This window comes from Cucurbita moschata, unplaced genomic scaffold, assembly GCF_002738365.1.
Source record: "Cucurbita moschata cultivar Rifu unplaced genomic scaffold, Cmos_1.0 Cmo_Scf00025, whole genome shotgun sequence".
NCBI classification, from domain to species: domain Eukaryota; kingdom Viridiplantae; phylum Streptophyta; class Magnoliopsida; order Cucurbitales; family Cucurbitaceae; genus Cucurbita; species Cucurbita moschata.
The window spans coordinates 2,327,524-2,346,988 of record NW_019268541.1 but is presented as its reverse complement, the minus strand read 5'-3'; the positions used below and the strand labels follow the sequence as shown (position 1 = coordinate 2,346,988).

General features: G+C 38.9%; 3 protein-coding genes across 5 annotated transcripts in view; all 3 read right to left on the bottom strand.

Annotated features, from left to right (window-relative positions):
- Positions 1-184: 184 nt before the first annotated feature.
- Positions 185-2,132, bottom strand: LOC111461365 (scarecrow-like protein 3). Its single transcript, XM_023104868.1, has one exon. It carries the CDS (start codon positions 1,740-1,742, stop codon positions 318-320), a length of 1,425 nt encoding a protein of 474 aa, XP_022960636.1. The 5' UTR covers positions 1,743-2,132; the 3' UTR covers positions 185-317.
- Positions 2,133-2,805: 673 nt separating this feature from the next.
- The window catches only part of LOC111461367 (pseudouridine-5'-phosphate glycosidase), a 33,415-nt gene continuing 16,755 nt past the window's right edge, over positions 2,806-19,465 (bottom strand). For 2 of the 3 annotated variants that reach the window (XR_002713553.1, XR_002713554.1), the window contains exons 3-16: positions 11,719-11,829; positions 11,533-11,644; positions 8,769-8,879; positions 7,598-7,680; positions 7,040-7,099; positions 6,892-6,952; positions 6,698-6,804; positions 6,532-6,609; positions 6,270-6,315; positions 6,032-6,152; positions 5,783-5,868; positions 5,503-5,586; positions 4,649-4,753; positions 2,806-2,818 (exon numbers count right to left, since the gene is read on the bottom strand). Coding sequence is in view for 1 of the 3 variants with exons in the window: in XM_023104870.1 (XP_022960638.1) it covers positions 5,510-5,586; positions 5,783-5,868; positions 6,032-6,152; positions 6,270-6,315; positions 6,532-6,609; positions 6,698-6,804; positions 6,892-6,952; positions 7,040-7,099; positions 7,598-7,680; positions 8,769-8,879; positions 11,533-11,644; positions 11,719-11,820 (1,044 nt within the window). In the remaining 2 variants the exon portion in view is untranslated. Of the gene's footprint in view, positions 2,819-4,481; positions 4,754-5,502; positions 5,587-5,782; positions 5,869-6,031; positions 6,153-6,269; positions 6,316-6,531; positions 6,610-6,697; positions 6,805-6,891; positions 6,953-7,039; positions 7,100-7,597; positions 7,681-8,768; positions 8,880-11,532; positions 11,645-11,718; positions 11,893-19,465 lie in introns of those variants that run through there. The other variant, XM_023104870.1, reaches the window with a different exon arrangement.
- On the bottom strand, positions 13,441-19,060 carry LOC111461368 (phytochromobilin:ferredoxin oxidoreductase, chloroplastic). The gene is made up of 8 exons (XM_023104871.1): positions 18,731-19,060; positions 17,409-17,525; positions 16,049-16,143; positions 14,887-14,980; positions 14,632-14,763; positions 14,421-14,525; positions 13,979-14,029; positions 13,441-13,900 (listed from the first exon to the last, which is right to left on the bottom strand). The coding sequence occupies exons 1-8, from the start codon at positions 18,917-18,919 to the stop codon at positions 13,712-13,714; spliced, it is 972 nt and encodes a 323-aa protein (XP_022960639.1). The 5' UTR covers positions 18,920-19,060; the 3' UTR covers positions 13,441-13,711.

The window sequence follows — 19,465 nt, the reverse complement described above, 5'->3', positions numbered from 1 at the left end:
TGGTTCTTGATTGAACAGACTCTACTGATTTGCAAATACTGATGCCGCCTTTTTATCGAGTCGATCTCGGGATTCGAACGGGATTGTGAATACCTGAAGATTGTAGGTGGAATAGAATAGATTTATAGAAAGATTGTAGTTACTGACTGCGGAGCTGTATGAACAAACATACAGTTTGAACTTGGGAAGTAAAACAAATGTGATGATATATTAGTTTGAACAAACATATGGAGGCCTCGGGGATTTTTCGGGTAAGAAGACGATTTCGTGATCATTCCCGTACGCTAATCTAATAGAAATGAAAAGAATTCTTTGGCCTATAATGAGAAAGCAGTTTCTATATTCATTCTATTACAGCACCTCCAAGCTGATACTGTGAACAATGGACGATCTTGCCAACAAATCATCACACAACCATTCTCTTCCTTCATCCTATAACCATCACAACCATAGCCCTGCAACAGGCTATGTGCCTGCAGCATGCCATAATAACTCAAAGACACATGCCTGAACCCGGCGATATGGAATCGTTGACACCATTTCTCGTGTTTTTCATGTCGTTCCTTCCTCTCTACTCCCTCACAAGCTATGATGTTCTTAATCTCTTCCCCAAATAGCATCTTTTCCAACTTCAACCTCTCCACGGATGTTCTTGACATGTTAGACTCCAAGCAATCAAAAATAGCTGCATAGGTGTGGAGTGCCTCTAGTAATCTCTCCATAAGAGTTGAACCATTGTGGTTACAATCTTGTTCTGTCACAACCATCACCTTCGGCGTCAAGCTCCACAATCCATCCAAAAATCTGTTGATCTTTGTTGCATTAGATTGAGATAGAGCTGATGAGGAAACCGAGTCGGGGCTTGGACTGCACCTGTGAACCAAATCCTTGTCGAGTAACTCACTCAACGAGTATCTCGAGTATTGAACTACATTTGCACTCTTGGCTGCTGATGAAGATGGCTTTTGCAAGACTTCATCAGAGCCCAAAAGGGTGTGCAACTGAAGAACTGAATTGATAGCCAGAGCCTCCCCGGTTTTTACACGAAGCTTTTCGATATCGAGATCCTCAAGTTGGCTGATAACGGAGTTGAATTGAAACGGGATATCCAATTTTTCAGCTACTTCTGTCAACCTAGGAGCCATTTGATCCAGAATCTCCTTCTGTGGATGAACACCGGTGATTCTCAAATGGGGAGGCCCTTCAGGCCTAGCACTCAATACTTGCATAAGTGCAAGCCACTGAGCAGTTTCATTCCCATTAAGATCAATTATATGAATCATCTTTTCCCCCTCCATGGCTTCAACAATAGCTTGATTAGTAAGCACAAAAGCCACCTTGAGAAAAGGAAACATTTCAAAGAACAGTTTCTTAACAAGAATCTCCTCTGAAACCATTGGTATCTTAGTGGAGTTAAAGGCCTTGTAAAGACCAGGCCATGTCTTGAGGACTCGATCCGCAAGAGCCTCGGCGAAGTACGCCGCAATGCGCTGCATTGTATCACCATCAGCAGAAGCAAGATGTGATATTTGATCAAGGGCAAGATTAGCACTGTCAAGTCTACCAACAGCTACATGGTTTGCACAAGTAAGCAAAAAATGGATTAGATACAAACCCCTCTCCTCAGATTTGAGCTCTCTAAGCCATAGATATGGAGAACCCAATTTGGGTGAAAGAGGCATCATTGTGAAGAATTGGAGAGGGGTGGAAGTTATGGTGGATATGCCTTCGTCTTGAATCATTGTTCAAGAACAGAACAGAACCAACGTTGTGGAACAGAGGAGCAAAAAACAGAAAAAAAAAAAGAAGCTGAAGAAGAAAGTGTCGGTACTTGAATTGAGTATGGGGGATTTCCTCTGTTTCCATCATCAATTCAGTTCTTTCCCTCTCTCACTCTCTCTCAGGCCTCCGTTAGATGACTACGTTGTGGACAAAGCGTGGTGGTATGATGGTTTTGTCGTCATTAATGTCTTGTCTTTTACTCTAAAGTGGGGAATATGGAATTTCTGAGAAGCTCAGCCTTCTGTTTTTCTCTTCTCGCTCTGGCTCAAAAGGGGTGGAAAAAACCACTTGCCTCTGTTTTCACCTTTGCCTGAAAAAGGGTTAGCTCTATTATGGTAGGTTTGAACTCAATGATTGGTTTCATCTGTCTTGGATCCTTACAAAAGTGAATCTTTTACCAGCTAATCAGTCCGTTCGAGTTCTTGGTAAGTTTAGCGTTCATTATTGAGTCAGCTAGTAAATTTAGAGAACGTACGCCTTCTCTTTTTATCCGCTTTGACTCATTGAGTATTGCCGTCAGCCTCACAGTTTTAAAACGCGTTTGCTAGGAAGAGATTTTCAACATTATAAAGAATGTTTCGTTCCCCTCTTCAACTGATATTCAATCCACTCCCTAGAGGCTAGCGTCTTCATTGGCAGAGGTGATTGGCTCTAAGCCCCCCCATGATTTTAAAACGTGTTTGCTAGGGAGAGATTTTCACCCGTATAAGGAATGTTTCGTTGTCCTCCCTAACCGATGTGGGATCTCACAATCTACCCCCTTAGGGGCCAGTGTCCTTGCCTGGTGATACCATTTGTAATACCCCAAACCCATTGTAAGTAGATATTGTCTGCTTTGACCCGGTTTGGTCCATTCCTCGAAAGAAGTTTTTACGGGATCCCTATCTACCAAAATTTTGACTTCTGGTTCCGGCAAACGAATAATCATTGAGTCCTCTTTCCAGACAACACATACAAAGAGACCCACCAACACTTAAGTAATTATACTAGGGAGAGGTTTTCACAATTATAAAAAATGTTTCATTCCCTTCTCTAACTGACGTGAGTTCTCACATCTTTAGACATGTCACCAACAACTTAACCATCCATCGATCTTTGCTTCTAAGAGAAAAAGTATTAGATAGCTAGTTGAATACGGGTAAAAACCCGACCATCAACCCCATATAGTAACGACTTCAGTGAATCATTATTTTCACGTGTATCTCTAGTTAAAGTGTTTCTTACATTTTTGTCTTGATGTTTGGTGGAAAAGGAATCAAGGTTAGGGTTTTAATATATTCCCAAAAGAAGGATAAATCCAAACATGCCATAACAAAGACAAAAGGGTAGCCATTGTTGGAGGTTGTTTCCTAGTGGGGCTAAGTGATGGGGTAAATGCAAGAAAGATGAACACCAATGTGCTTCCAAAACCCCAAATTTGTTTGGTTTTGTTTTGTTTTGAAATGGCAATGACCATACACTTTGTATTATCTTCCACTCTATTAAGACAAAAGGACATGGTGGTTCAGCTATCTTCCAAAATTAGATACTACATTCATCCCTACTTCTTCACTCTCATACCCCATTCTCAAAAAGGATCCCCCACTTCCTTTATTTTCTTTTGTTTCTTTTTGTTCTTCCAACTTGCATCCATTTTTGTGACTATGTGCTTGCAATCAATCTCTAAATTTTGTGACTAGGAAACTTTCGATCAAAATTTTGTGACTACGGGTACTTTCAAAAAAATATTTAGGTCTTTGAAAGTTTAATTTTGTGTTAAATGGATCTCTGAGCTTTTAAGAGTGTGTAATAGATCTTAATTTTGTGTTAAATGGATCTCTGAGCTTTCAAAAGTGTGTAATAGATTTTAAACTTTCAATTTTGTGTCTAATAAATGGAAAATTTTTAAATGGATCTTAGCTTTCAAAAGTGTGTAATAGATCTTTTAACTTTGAATTTTGTGTCTAATAGATGGAAAGTTTAATTTTGTGTTAAATGGATCTCTGAACTTTCAAAAGTGTGTAATAGATCTTTGAACTTTCAATTTTGTGTTTAATAGATCCCTAAAATTGTAATTTTTTGTCTAATAGGTGGTGTATTTAATATTTTTTTAAAATTCATGAATCTACCGAACACAAGTAAAAGTTTAATGTTTCATTAGACATAAAATTTCAATTTACATTTATTAAATTAATTAATATATAAAATACTGAATATGTATGAAATGTAAGGGTGTTCATAGGTTGGATTGTGTCAAGTTGTGACATATTTTTAGACCCGGGTAAAATTTTTAACCTAAACCTTTTTGAGTTTAGTGAGTTCAAGTCATTTGTTCAATTTTTTTTTTTTTTTAAGTAAAATGTAGTTTACTTAATTTTAAATATTTAAATGTCTTTTGAAAAATTACCCGATTAAAAATTATTTTTAAGAGTGGAAAGATAACGATGCATTTATGATTTACTTTAAATAATTAATAAATTTGGGTTGATTCATTCAATTTGTAAATTTTTTTTTTTTTTTGTTTATTCGAACTCGACCCAACCTAAATAAATTCATAATCCAACTTACCATATAGGATAGATTTACGCTTAGGTTGATATGATTATTATGGTTTATCGGATTTTTTAGCACTCCTAATGAAAAGTATATGCAATTGAAAATTTAAAACATAAAACATAATTCATATGTGACATATGAAATCAAATCAACTTTAAATCAGAGAACAACAACGAATTTTAATCATATTCAGGTCATTTCTGGCATTTCCATGTTGAATGCAACTTAAATTTCAAAATCCAACAAACTTGATACAATCCTAAGCCTTATAGATAAATATACAGTGAAATTTATGATAAGGTTTCGAGACCAAGCAAAAGGAACTCCCAACAAAAAAATGTAAGGAAAAGGAAGTTCTAAATCAGATAAGCCTCCTTGAACAGCAATCTGAGCTTTCATGCCTTTCAAAGCTAGCGTTCAAGTAAGCAAAGCCTCCCTGAATATTTAAAAGAACACTTAGAAGAAGATCAGATTCTTTTTTTGTATTGAAGTATGTTCTTTCAGTAAGAAATAAAATAAAATTAGACCGTGTCAGATCCCACATCGGGGAGGAGAACAAAACATTCTTTTAAGGGTGTGAAAATCTCACCCTGGTAGACACATTTTAAAAACTTTGAGAGGAGGCTCGAAAGGGAGAGCCCATAGAAAATATTTGCTAGCAGTGGACTTGAGCGGTTACAAATGCTATCAGAGCTAAACATCAGGAGATGTGTCAGCAAGGAGACTGAGACCTGAAGGGGGTGGACATGAAGCGGTGTGTCAGCAAGGACGCTGGGCCTCAAAGGGGGTGGATTGGGGGGTCTCACATCGATTGGAGAAGAGAACGAGTGGCAGCGAGGACACTGGGCCCCAAAGGGGAGTGGATTGTGAGATCCCGCGTCGGTTGGGGAAGAGAACGAAACATTCTTTATAAGGATGTGAAAACCTCTTCTTAACAGACACGTTTTAAAAACCTTGAAAGAAAGTCCGAAAGGGAAGCTCTAAAAAAGACAATATCTACTTGGGGTGGGCTTGGGTGTATGCGGTGTATGCGCTGTTACACCCGGCTAACTTTCAACGAGAGATGTTCATGATACTGTCTTGATGAAGAAATTCACTGATGTGATGTTCATCCCATCCATGAAATCATATTAAACAAGACAATGCTGTAATTGTGATCCAAAACTAAAAGAATTTGAAATGTACCTTCCTCCTATTGCACTCTAAGCTTGGCAAGGGCAACAGCAATCCTAGCACCCACAAGAGCATTGTTCTTTACAAGTGCAATATCTTGGGAAAGTTAAAGAATATCATGAAACAAAACAACAATCCATGTCCAAATAGAACTTAAAAAGGTAAACGAAATAAATAACTTGTTTCGCTTCTTCATCATCATAAAAACTTCATCGTCAACCTAACTCAGCCAGAACATATGCATATTTACTGTGATAAAAATGTTCGCATAGTATGGTAAATTGAAGGATACTCGAAGCGAGGGAGGCTCCTTGAGTGAGTTCATTCACCCTTTTAAGTAAGAAAGGAGTTTCAGCATTTCCCACAATATTCTTCTCCCTGTAATTTGTATATACAAACTGATGAGTCTCAACATAGCTCAACAATTGCCTAGTTGAAGGTTCAAATCTTCGCCTCCAGTTTATAACGCTATACGCTCAATATATAACACAACATAATTACAGATAAGTTCGAAATAAATTTAGAGTTGTCGGTTCATTACCGAGCTTCTTGAAGAGCGCTTTGTATTGCATTCTCAATTAAGCTTCCAGAAGCTGAATGCTCTTTTGGAATTGGAACAGATATCAGAATTCCACTTCCGAGCCCAAGATTCATGTTGGCATCTGCAGAGGAACACAAACAAAAAAGTCATAACAGCATATCACGTTAGATTGCCCATTTAGAAGTCTGTTATTCAATGCTTTAAATCAAGAAAGGTTGAGGGTTCACTAGTGACTTGCCAATAAGCTTTGCAGCCTCTTCTGGGGTATCAACACGACAAGGTGCCTGCATTTCGTACATCATAAACGAAACAAACAAACAAAATCTAGCCCACCAACTGGCGAAAATCTATACCCTATAAATTTACGATGATCTTCAGTTATACGATCGTATATTAGTGACGGTATACCTGGAATACGATACCATCTATACACGGTAAACTACCTAGTCTTCAGAAATGTGTAAAGATCTAGAGGCATAAAGAAGTTTTGGATTCAATACCTTGCAGCCGCTGGTTTCAGTAAAAAATGCAGGAAATTCGTTCGTTCTATAAGCTGCAACACACACTCCCTGAGTTTCCTGTTAATAACATTTTTGGGACGGTGAATTAAAAAGAAAGCTGCACGATGTGTAATAAGGTTGAAGGGAGGGAAATATACAACTATACCAAATATTCAAGAGTCCTGGGGATATCTAATATCGATTTTACGCCAGCTGAGATGACTGCTACAGGTGTTCTTCCTAGCTCAGTGAGATCAGAAGATATATCCATCGCTGCAAAAAGCGGTCGAAAACAAGTAAATAAGATGGAAAAAGTTAATCATGGGTTTGTTGTCGTTCGTCCATACATAAGTATCTTACTTTTTTCACCATGTCTATGGACTCCTCCAATGCCCCCAGTCACAAACACAGGGATGCCAACCTATAATAAATTTCCATGTACAGAACCGGTGAAAAGGTTCGAAAATCGAACAATTGAGAAGTGTGTTACTGAATACGATGTGCTCACCCTAGAAGCAAAGAACATTGTTGCAGAAACAGTAGTAGCACCATTTCCTTTGCCAGCAACCTTATAAGTCGTCACAAGATAGGAAATAATTATCCACGTAGAAACGACACAACTCAAAAAACAGTACCACGTAGTTTATAACAGATCCATGCTCGTATGGTTAAAAATAATGGAGAAAAGAAAAGGAAAGAATTATTATATCATACAACTATCAAGATCGATATTTTTATGGCAACTATTCAAATATACAATTTCAGTTCAAGCCTTGGATAATTTCTGAATGTAAAACCAGTAACATACAACCAGAAGAAATTTTGGACCTGGTGTTTCTTTACATTTCTAATAAGAATATTGGTGATTAATAACAAAAGAAAGGTACTTTAAGAACTAAAAAATGTTTGAAAGTTAAATAATGTTTAGATTGTATCCTAAAGCATGAGTTACTCTGCTGTTCATAAAAGATGGAATTAGTACCAGCGAAAAGAAGAGTAATTGACAAGGTTCAATGCCACTCAGGATGAATCAACAAAAAAACATAATAGCTAAACTAATACTCACAACTTGTGCTATGTCCCTCCTAGCCGTCTTTCGAACTCGGGTTCCTAGAATACTCAACCTCTCCAATTCTTCCTCGTTCAGGCCTGCATACATAGAGCCCCACAGAATTAGAAATTTAAAGGTGAAAAAAGTACCAACCAATGAGATAATCGGTCGGGAAGGAAAACAAAAGAAAAAGATAAAAAAAAAAAGAAAGAGAGAAGAGTTTTGAAGGTTTTAATTCTGAATGAATACTTTTACTAAGGAAGTGAAATTAGTACAAGCATTGAATAAGAAACGCTAAAATGAAACCTATACCAAGGTAGAAAAGGGTTGCAAAAAGAAAATAATCGTATGCCACTTGCCATCTACCTCAAGAAGCGTATTTTGAAGATTCTTGTAACGACGCTGACAGATGTTGTAAATGGCCATTGTTCCAATTTATTGCATTCAAAGGTTTTGTTCTCAAAAACAATTTTATCCCTTGCAACTTCCACCATGAAAATTGTCACAATGCCACATTCAAAGTGTAATGACCCAAGCCCACTACTAGCAGATTCTTTGGGCTTTTCCTCTTAGGCTTTCCCTCAAGGTTTTTATAAGGCGTCTGCTAGGGAGAGGTTTCCACACCCTTATAAAGAATGCTTCGTTCTCCCCCCCAACCGATGTGGGATCTCACACCAAGAAAAAATTTTCATTAAAGCTCCTTTTAAAACAGTGTCACAATTGCAGAGATGAACCCATAAGATACAAAACAACAGGAAAATTTAACTCTGCACACAGAAGGTGAAATGGATGCATAAGAATATAGCTTAAAGTGCTCATACTTCACAAATTTCAACAGTTAAAGGACGCAACAATTAGAAAAAAAGTTCATAGCACCCTGACACATGGATACCACTAAAGCATCGATGACCATTCAAAGAATTAGTTACACCATACGGTGAATGTATTAGAACATGAGCTAGAGGAACATTTCATGAACAGATAAATCAAGAGATCAAGGCTAATTCAAGCTCTTCAATCCAAATGGACTAGATCAAATGATAGAGATGGTTAAATCCTCGAAGAGAGGGGTTCCTTTGATTATGATTAGAAATTTGCTCCATGGTAAGGATAAATTGTATACAATGTGACTATCATAAGCACAGTAAGGATCGACAGGTATAGAGATTGAGTAGTTAATAAACACCTACGCATGGTGTGCCATCTAAAATTGCTACAGTTGCAGGAAATGCTCCATTCTTCCTCACTATTGCTTCTACTTCCTTTGCAGTTTCCAGATTTTGCGGATATGGCATACCTACATACAAAGAGACAAAACAACAGAAAGATGTCAACCACTTCACAATGAATAAAAATAATTTTCCCAATGAATGCTAAAAAAACTGAAAAAATTTATGCTCATTAGTTTTTTAATATCCAAAAATAGTCAACCTTCTCTAGTTTTCCTGCTTTGAAATCAAGAAGACTACTGGATCCTACAACCTAAGTCATCAAAACTGAACATTCATTAGTCACTTAGTAAAGGAAAAAGATCCACATCAATCCTAAAAGATTTGCTACCCCAAGGAAAGAAATCTGCATGTAAAAGAGAAATGAAAAAATCATTGTGCAGTCTCAGTGAGCTTGAAATGGGTAGACAGCAAGGGTGGTGAAAGACAGATGGCATACATTACATCAGCAGTCTGCATGCCAAAATGCAGTGCAGTGTGCACAAGAAAAGATAGCAGAGGTAGACGCAGCTGGGTAGTCTGGCAGCAGCAGAGACACCTGTGAGGACAGTCTGCTTACTGCTAAAGCATCACTTGAGAGGCTAGACCGTAAGTTGCACAAGAAAGGTATAGTCAACTAATATAGCAGTTCCTTCAACCAAAAACACCACACAACTCTTTCAAATCTACTTCAAACTCAAGAACAAATAAACCAGAAAAATTTCAGTTTGCTAACTACAACAATGGCACCGAGAATTAGAAGGAAGCAAGAAGAGCTTGAAGGTGCAACACCAACACAATGGGAAAATATAGAAACACCAGCAAGAGTACGAGCGTCTAGCCCATCAAAACAAGTGACTTTGATGACAGACCATCTCCCATCCAAGGTCGGTAATGGCATTTAGAAAAGATTCAAGAAATATAGGATATATATTACAGGGAACCTCCTTTCCAGCAACCCTGCTCTTGAACTGAGGAGCTCTTACTTGTTGTACACCTCCTCGGTTGAAAATCTTTCTATTTATGTCGTAGGGTTCCTCATTTTGTTTGTTCCCTTCCCCTTCCTTTTCGATCCGGGGATAGTGAGGAAGGAGTCTTGATTTATCTCTTCTAACTCATCTTGTTGCACTTCTCTCCTTCCTCGCACCGCCTTTTCGATCCGGAGCTCGTACTTGTTATATGCCTCCTCAGTTGCAAATCTTTCTATTTGTGTCGTAGAGTTCCTCATTTTGTTCTTTCCCTTTCCCTTCCTTTTCAATCCGGGGCTAGTGAGAAAGGAATCTTGATTATCTCATGTAACTCATCTTGTTGCACTTCTCTCCTTCTTCTATCTCTTCTAGGCTACGAGCTCCTCAATTCAAGAGTAGTGTTGCTGGAAAGGAGGTTTCCCGTAATATATCCTACATTTCCTGAATCCTTTCTAAATGTCATTACCTACCTCGGATGGGAGATGTTCTATCATCAAAGTCACTTGTTTGGATGAGTTAGACGCTCGTACTCTTACTGGTGTTTCTATATTTTCTCATTGTGTTGTGTTGCACCTTCTCAAGCTCCTCTTGCACAGCTTGCTTCCCTCTAGCTCATTGTTGTAGTTTGCAAGCTGAATTTTTTGGTTTGTTTGTTCTTGAGTTTTAAGGAGATTGGAAAGAGTTGTGTGGTGTTTTTGGTTGAAGGGGCTGCTATATAGTTGACTCTATACCTTTTTTGTGCAACTTTCGGTCTAGCCTCTCAAGAGATGGTTCAGCAGTGAGCAGACTTCCCTCACAGGTGCCTCTGCTGCTGCTGCTGCCAGACTACCCAGCTGCAGACTGCACTACTCAGCTGTTGCTGCCTCTACTGTCTTTCTGTTGTCTTTTTTTGTGCAGACTGCACTCCATTTTAGCATGCAGCCTGCTGCTGTAATGTATGCAGTCTGTCTTACACCAACTTTGCTGTCTACTCATTTCAAGCTCACCGAGACTGCACAAGAATTTCTTTTTTTCATTTCTATTTTCCATGCAGATTTCTTTCCTTGAGGGTGGATCTTTGTCCTCAAAATTTTCCCTTGGTGGTGGTGATTTGACTACCCAATTATCGGGATGACATGGAAAGCAATTCAGAAAGCAAATTCTCGAGTAAAACCAATGATTTTCAAATGCAATAATTCTTACTCTGATAATCATACACAATATTAGTGTTCAATTAGTCACTTCATTTCGTTTCTTTATGTCCACATTATTCCCTCTTTTGTCCAATTTTCTACAGGATTCAACTCATCAGAGAACCAAAGCTAGGTGATCATGATCATGAAATGATATCCAAAACAGGGATACGACACGAAATGGAAGACGGCACATTCATTATTTTCTTGAAATCTAGCATATAGACAGAGTAAGAACTCGTTCATTAAAATATACACTTCTTAAACTATATCATTTTCATACAAAAAAGTAAATCCAAAGTCAATGAGTTCAAGCATTTATATGCATAAATAATTAGTTCGGCCTATTTCGCTCTCAAAATTTATTATTTTTGTCATATATGTGTCTATTTAGTATACTTAACAAGCGTTTGATACATGTTCAACAAATGTCCCATTCATGTCCAATGAGTACCAGATTATCCAGGACACGGTAATTAAATTAAAGTGTTTATGCTTCTTAGGTTTAGACAAAAGAGGTTCTAGGGTTTCAAATACTTCAACGAAAAACCAAAAGCCACCGCAATCAAACAATTGAAATGGCAAAAGAAAATCAGAGTCACCATGAGAGATGATGGTTGATTCGAGGGCAACAACAGGATGCCCGCGCGACATGGCAGCAGAAACTTCGGTGGATATCTTAATTAGGCCTCGAAATGGAGCGTCAATGGCACCCTTCAACATTGATGAGATAATAAGCAAAAAAGCTGGAAAAAGTGGTTTCAAGAGATTGTTTTGATGATTCTGACCTGTGGATTATCGCTGCTCTTCGAGTCTGATGGGTGAAAATGTCTACTGAGATTAGATATTCTTGAGAGAGCTGAAGAAGAAGACGACGACGAAGACGCCATTGTTCTTTTCTCCGAATGAAAACCAGAGCAGCGTGTCCAGGGCAGTGTTTTTATTTGTTATTTCAATATTTACCTCGCACTGTAAATTTACTTTTAACAGAGGTAATTATTTCTTCCTAATTCGTCAATACTTTGTTCAACCAAGTTCACCTACCATCACCTACCAGCCTATACGCCAGCTAATTTAGGGAATGATCATGAATTTATAAACAAACTCTCCACATTGGTAACGAAACATTCTGTGGAAGCCCAAAACAAAGCCACGAGAGCCTATGACAATATCATATCATCGTGGAGTGTAGAGTCGTGTTCGTCCATCAGTTATGTATCACCTAGTGTCCACCTCACGATTTTAAAACGCGTCTATTAGAGAGATATTTCCACACTCTTATAAGTGTTTCGTTATCCTTTCTAATCGATCCAATCGATGGTGTAAGATCTGATAAAAATTATTTTTAACTTAATGGTATCAATTTCAAAGGACTCGATCCTTTTGCTACCTGCACTGAACGATACAAGATGAAGATTCAAACGTTTGTCACATTAATTCCTTTAACAATTGAACTATTCCGTACATAACAACGATTTGTCGATGGGTTATTTTTCTTTTGTGCTAATACCATCAAGACAACCTAAGCCAATTTTTCATTTCTACGAAAATTAACCAAGCAATCAAGGAAGGAAATCTTGGTAGAGCTTTTCCGAAAGTAGTAAAGCATTGAAACCGTGAGATCCTACATTGATGGAGGTGGAGAACGAAGCATTTTTTATAAGGGTGTGGAAACGTTTCCCTAGTAGATACATTTTAAAACCCTCTTAGGGAAGGCCGAAAGGAAAAACCCAAAGAAGACAGTAGCTGCTAGCGGATATTTGCCTTCGGAGCTGATTGATTACTCTTCGACTCCACCTTTTTGACCTCCAAATCACCACTCGCCATACTTTGTACATACAACTTCAGAATCCTCATGAGCGTTCCCATAAAAAATATACAGAATCTCGAGAAACCTATCGACCTTATGCAGAGATTTACCTTTGGAATCTCGTCAAATGTGACGACTCTTCCGACTTCAACATTGTCTTTAACCCTTGCTCTAGGTTTCCCCTTCTACTTCTTGGGTTACACATATTCTCGTGGGAGCCAAGGCAGCATCATCGCTAAGCGACGATCCCTCTTCATGAGTTAGACATTCTCGCCGAAGCTAAGGTAGCAACGCTGCTGAGTGACGATCCCTCTACATTTTTCAATGGGCAAGAAAGTGTTTCTCTACGTCTCCTCCGAACCAGGTTGTTGACATCTTAACAAAAAATGTTTCTCGACCTCTCTTTGAATTTTTCAGATCTAAGCGTCACGTTTGTTCAAATCCGACACTTAGCTAGTACTTAATTATATTTGATATTTTATTAAAAGCAAATATCTAACGGGCAACTATCTTTCCATTTATTACTTTTTTTTTTTTATATCCTTCTAATTTATTTAATTATAAATAGAGAACTTTCACGGGTGAGAAGTGGTTTCAGCAAACATTCTCACCTCTTTCCAGTAGATGCATTTTAAAACCGTCTTAGAGAAAACCGAAAAGAAAAGCACAAAAAAGACAATATCGGCTAGCAGTGGACTTGAGCTGTTACAAAAACATTTGCCGATCTCCATAGATGGGGGTGGCTCACCGTGATCCGTTCCCTATCTCTATCTCCAAGTCCCTTTTGAGTTCTCTAAATGTTATATAGAAATTTAATGACAAAACTCAGATTTTGACACAAAATTCAAAAACTGTGCCTCATAATGGAGAGCCAAGGATGATAGACACCACCAAACTTTGAGCTCAGTCTAATATACAGCTTACATAATACCTACACCAATTCACTTCTGTATGGAAGAGAACTAATAACATCAGCTTTTGGTCAAGTCTCCAATGAATTCACCTCTTTTATCCCAAGGTCGATGCTCGTACGACTTCCCAGCCATACTGCGTTTCGTGTTCACGGTACCATCCTCACAGTAGTACTCTGGAAAGTAATCCAGAAACCTTTTGCTTCCGAGCTCGTCGACACCGTTGAACAGGAAATTTCTCACCAAGTCCTAATGGTTAGATGTGAAGTGAGAAAACGAAGCTGAAACGATTCAAGAACACGGACAGATATCGTCGATGTTCATTACCTTTGCGAGTGTCTCCCCGATTAATTTTTTTAGAAGACCGTGTCCCGGATCCTGTTTTGCCAATGTTGCATCAATAAAGTTAGCAAATAAATGATCTCGTTGTTATCCAGCTAAGTTTTAGTAATATCCCACATCGATGGGAGAGGAGAACGAAGCAGTCCTTATAAGGGTGTGGAAACCTCTTCCTAGCATACGTGTTTTAAAAACCATGAGACAGACACATCGATGGGAGAGGAGAACGAAGCAGTCCTTATAAGGGTGTGGAAACCTCTTCCTAGCATACGTGTTTTAAAAACCATGAGACAGACAAAGATACGTAACAAGCCAAAACAGACAATATCTGTTATCGGTGGGCTTGGACTGTTACAGTTTTAGTAATATCCCTCGATCTCAGTAGCTAAGTCAGAAATTTATGTAAACATAAAAGGAAAGAAGAAGAGACCTTTTCTGCCCTCCACGACAGGTATCTGTGTTGCGCTTCTCGGTTAACCATAAGTCGAGACGGGATCGTTTCCTCCGCAGCATTGTGCACGAGCTCAAGCCATGCCTAGAAGTACATTGGAACATTCAGTAAATCTTCAAAAAACAAAGCTAGAGATCGCCCCGATGGGGTTGATGTTTATCATAGCAGCGGTTTAGTTAACTTCAACAACCTTGTAGTAATCCACGAATGCCGAAAACAATACATCATACGTCGACTCGGTTGAGGAAGACTTGGTCCATATCACAATGGGAGAGAAAAATTTCAACGACTCACTCGTAAGCTTTCCGCCCCAGGGTAAGAGCTGCAAGAAGTCTGTTTTCAGTAATCATCACATCAAATTTAGAACATTCACCTGATATCTCGAAACAAGTCGAGTGTGCCTGCGGTCGTAACGTAACCGATATCTTGAAAAATAAACATTCACCTCAGCATATTTGGTTCCAAGATGCATTAAGCTTTTGTAGTACTTCTCCCTATAATCTCTTTGGTTGATGACATCATGCAAAGGGTTGAGATCCCTACAAAAAGAACATTATATTTAGTGTAGGTTCGAGCAAGAACAAGAACGTTACGGAGCACGATTTGATGTATGCGTCTGAAGCCATTGGCGTTTGCTTTAAGACCCCGGCTCGATGCATAAACGAGCCGAACTTATGTCAATCCAAATCAACTTTCTTTCCAGGTATGTGATTGAGATTTCTAAAACAGTTACTTATTCGATCGATTCTCGTTATTTTAATTGTCGTTCACGTCTTTCTAAAGTCTCTAACAAGTGCTTAAAAACAAAAACTAGAGCAAGCTCACTAAATCAGAAGACAAGATGCTCACTTTCTTTTGTCTATATAACTTATTGTAACAGCCCAAGTCTACCGCTAGTAGATATTGTTCTCTTTAGCCCGTTACATATCGTCATCAGTCTCACGGTTTTAAAACGGGTTTGCTAGGGAGAGGTTTCCACACCCTTTTAAAGAATGCTTCGTTCCCCTCTCCAACCGATATGGGATTTGGGATCTCACAATCCACCCCCTTCAGGACCCAGCATCCTCACTGACACACCACTGGATGTCCACCCCCTCTTTAGGGCTCAGCCTCCGAGTTGGCACATCGCCCATTGTCTGGCTCTAATACCATTTGTAACAGCTCAAGCCCACCGCTAGCAAATATTGTCCTCTTTGGCTCGTTACGTATTTCCATAAGCCTCAAGATTTTAAAACTCGTCTGCTAGGGAGAGGTTTCCACATCCTTATAAAGAATGTTTCGTTCCCCTCTGCAAAGATGTGGGATCTGGGATCTCACACTTACTAAGACTATTGAGTGTCGGAAAAATAGCAGATGAGTACATTTACGCATATACAGGTGGCCGATAAGAATCGAATGAGCAATTCTTGTGGTTTCGTGACGTACTTTAGACCAAGATTGATTGGTCATCAAACTTTTTTGTGTGTGTTCGTGTAAGAAACCGAACTTTTATCGAGAAAAATGAAAGAATACAAGAGCATACAAAAAACGAGCCCCGAGAATATAGAAGTCGATAACTTAAAAAATTTACTATATCCTATCAGGCTCCAAAGTTCAGGGAAGCTTACAGTACTACTATACTTGAACTTGCAGCAGTGAAGATATTTGCACAAAATATGGGAACATCAAATTCTGTCTCTGGGAATGCAGCAAAATCTAAAACCTGCACCATAAATGAAACAGGTTTTGGAGTGAATTTCAGCTGTTTAAGGTTTTCATTTCTAAACCACTGAAAAAAGTAGGAAAATAAGAATTATGTTATCATTGATACTAATTTCTACGATGAGTTTCTACGAAGAATAGCTATCTGGGTCGATATTCTCATTATAACAGCTCCACCGCTAGCAGATATTGTCTTCTTTGAACTTTCCTTTTCGGGCTTCCCCTCAAAATTTTTAAAACACGTATGTTAGGGAGAGGTTTCCACACCCTTATAAAGAATGTTTTGTTCCCCTCTCCGACCGATATGGGATCTCACAATCCACCCCCCTTTTGAGGCCTAGCGTCCTTGCTAGTACACTACCTGGTGTCCACCCGTTTCGGAGTTTAGCCTCCTTGCTGGCACATCGCCCGGTGTCTGGCTCTGATACCATTTGTAACAGTCCAAGCTCACCGCTAGCAGATATTGTCCTCTTTGGCGTTTTCCTTTCAGGCTTCCCCTCAAGGTTTTTAAAACGCGTCTGCTAGGGAGTGGTTTCCACACCCTTATAAAGAATGTTTTGTTCTTTTCTCCAACTGATGTGGGATCTCACAATTCATTCCCCTTTGGGGTTCAACCTCCTTGCTGGCACATCACCCGGTGTCTTGCTCTGATACCATTTGTAACAGCCCAAGTCCACCGCCAGCATATACTGTCCTCTTTGGGCTTTCCCTTTCGGGGTTTCCCTCAAGGTTTTTAAAATGCGTCTCCTAGGAAGAGATTTCCACACCCTTATAAAAAATGTTTGTTCCCCTCTCCAACCGATGTGGGATCTCACAATTCACCCCCTTCGGAGTTCAACCTCCTTACTAGCACATCGCCCAGTATCTGGCTCTAATACCATTTGTAACAACCTGAGCCCATCACTAGCAGATATTGTTCTATCTAGGCTTTCCCATTCGAGCTTCCCCTCAAGGTTTTTAAAACGCGTCTGCTAAGGAGAGGTTTCCACACCCTTATAAAGAATGTTTTGTTCTCCTCTCCAACCGATTTGAGATCTCACACTCGTAACCATAACCAAAGGACTTTCAAGTCTATGAATGAGACCAAGCCTCTCATCATCATCAAAGTACAATACTATCTTGGGTTAACTAGCAAATTCATATACTTTAGAGCCCCAAGGAATGCTTTCTCAAGGGATGCTTCTTCTTTTCTACCATTTTTTTAAACTAATATGAACTAAGGCATCAAATATTCTTACTTTAGAGGGTCAAAATATAAAGTAAAACCTGCATTGTTTCACTCTCAATATTTAAACTGCGAAGTAGTCTGATCTTTGGAGCTTGGAAAGATAACATTTCAAGCTTTACTTTTTTGTCCATTGAAATCATGGAATTATACTTTTCCTGCAGAATAAGAACAATTGTATTATTACGATGGCGGGAATAATGATTCGTGTTTGAATTCATGCAATTTCAGAACAAATTATTGATAGAGCTTTAAGAACTTCAACCAGAATCATATCAAGTATGCTGATGCTGACAGCAAAGATATAGTAGACGTTTATAACACAACCATCTATGAGGCTGTTCTAACACATCAAGTTCAAACCTCTTTACATAGAATCAATAAAAACCCTTGATACAAAATGGGTGGGCTTGAGCCGTTACACTGGGCGATGTGTAAGCGAGGATGCTAGACCCCAAGGGAAGTGGATTTGTGAGATCCCACGTCAATTGGAGAGGGGAATGAAATATTCCTTATAAGGGAGTGACAACCTCTCCCCAGCAGACTCGTTTTAAAAACCTTGAGGAGAAGTCTAGAAAGGAAACTCAAAGAGAATAATATATGCTAGCGGTGGGCTTGGGCTGTTACAAATGGTACTAAAGCCAAACACCGGGCGGTGTGCCAACGAGGATACTTGGCCCCCAAGGAGAGTGGATTATGAGATCCCATATCGGTTGGAGAAGGGAACGAAGTCTTCCTTATAAAGGCATGGAAACCTCTCTCTAGCAGAGTGGTTTTAAAAATCGTAAGGGGAAACCCAGGAGTGAAAGTCCAAAAGGGCGATGAGCTTAGGCCGTTATAAATGATATTAGAGCAAGACATCAGACTGTGTGCTAGCGAGAACGTTAGCTCCTAAAGAGAGTGGATTGTGAGATCCCACATCGGTTGGAGAGCGGAACAAAACATACCTTATAAAAATGTGAAAAACTCTCCTTGCTTAATAGACGCGTTTTAAAAATTTGAAGGGAAAGCCAAGGAATGAAAGTCCAAAAAGACAATATTTACTAGCGGTGGGCATGAACCATTACAAATGGTATCAGAGCCCGACACTGGACAGTATACCAATGAGGACGTTGGCCTCCAAAGATAGTGGATTTTGAGATCCTATCTCGGTTGGAAATCTCTTCCGAGCAGACGCATTTTAAAAAATTTGAGGGAAAGCGAAAAGAGATTAGACTGCATACAGAGAGAAAACAAGTACCAATCTGGGGAGAAGAACAGCCAAAGTGTTTTGGAGCCATTACAAAGCAAAACAGAGCAAAGAAGCTGAATTGAATCAAAAGCAAAAGAGGCAAGAACACAAACCATTGAAGTAACCCATTACCTGTAAAGGCGAAGGGAAGAGATGGGTATGAAGTTTGGTTTCATCCAAAGCGAATTGCACAAATTTCCGATAAGAAATTGCAGAAACAGGGATGAAAGCTGTTCTACACTTGTTCTTACTGCTACAGCTGCTTGAAACCAGTGGAGAGTTGAAGGAAAGGCAAAAGGATAGAGTAGAACACGAAGCCATAGCAGGAAAGCTTCCAAAGAAGATTGAGTAGCAGCATTTGGGTTACCAAAATCCCATTTTTCTACCTCTCACAGGATCTACCGCTGGGGTTTGAGCTGCAGGAGAGCTCGGATGTTGGATTCTGTATCGACCCACGTCGCCAAATTGGTGACATCAACTAAAAAGTGTAATTGAAAGTAAAGAAATCGGGGAATCCACATGCTTTGCTTTGATCTTCTTTGGCTTAAACTATAATACTTGTTAAATTTGTGTTCATAAATTATAATTTTTTTGAATACCTCTTTAGCTTTTAATTATAATATCTAGTAATTTTTAATTAATGTTTTTAAAAACCAAATCAAAATTTTAAAATTATGTTATATAAATGATATGTAATTATCCCGACAAGTATGGTGACTCTGGCCTGCTCGTCTCAACTTCCCTGAATGGTGTCAATTTTCATTAGTTTGGATGAAGTTTTTGGGACTCGTTTATGTACCATCAGAGAATTGGTACAGTTAAGTAAAATGAGTTAAATGTTTATATTGGCATAAAGAGGATATGTTT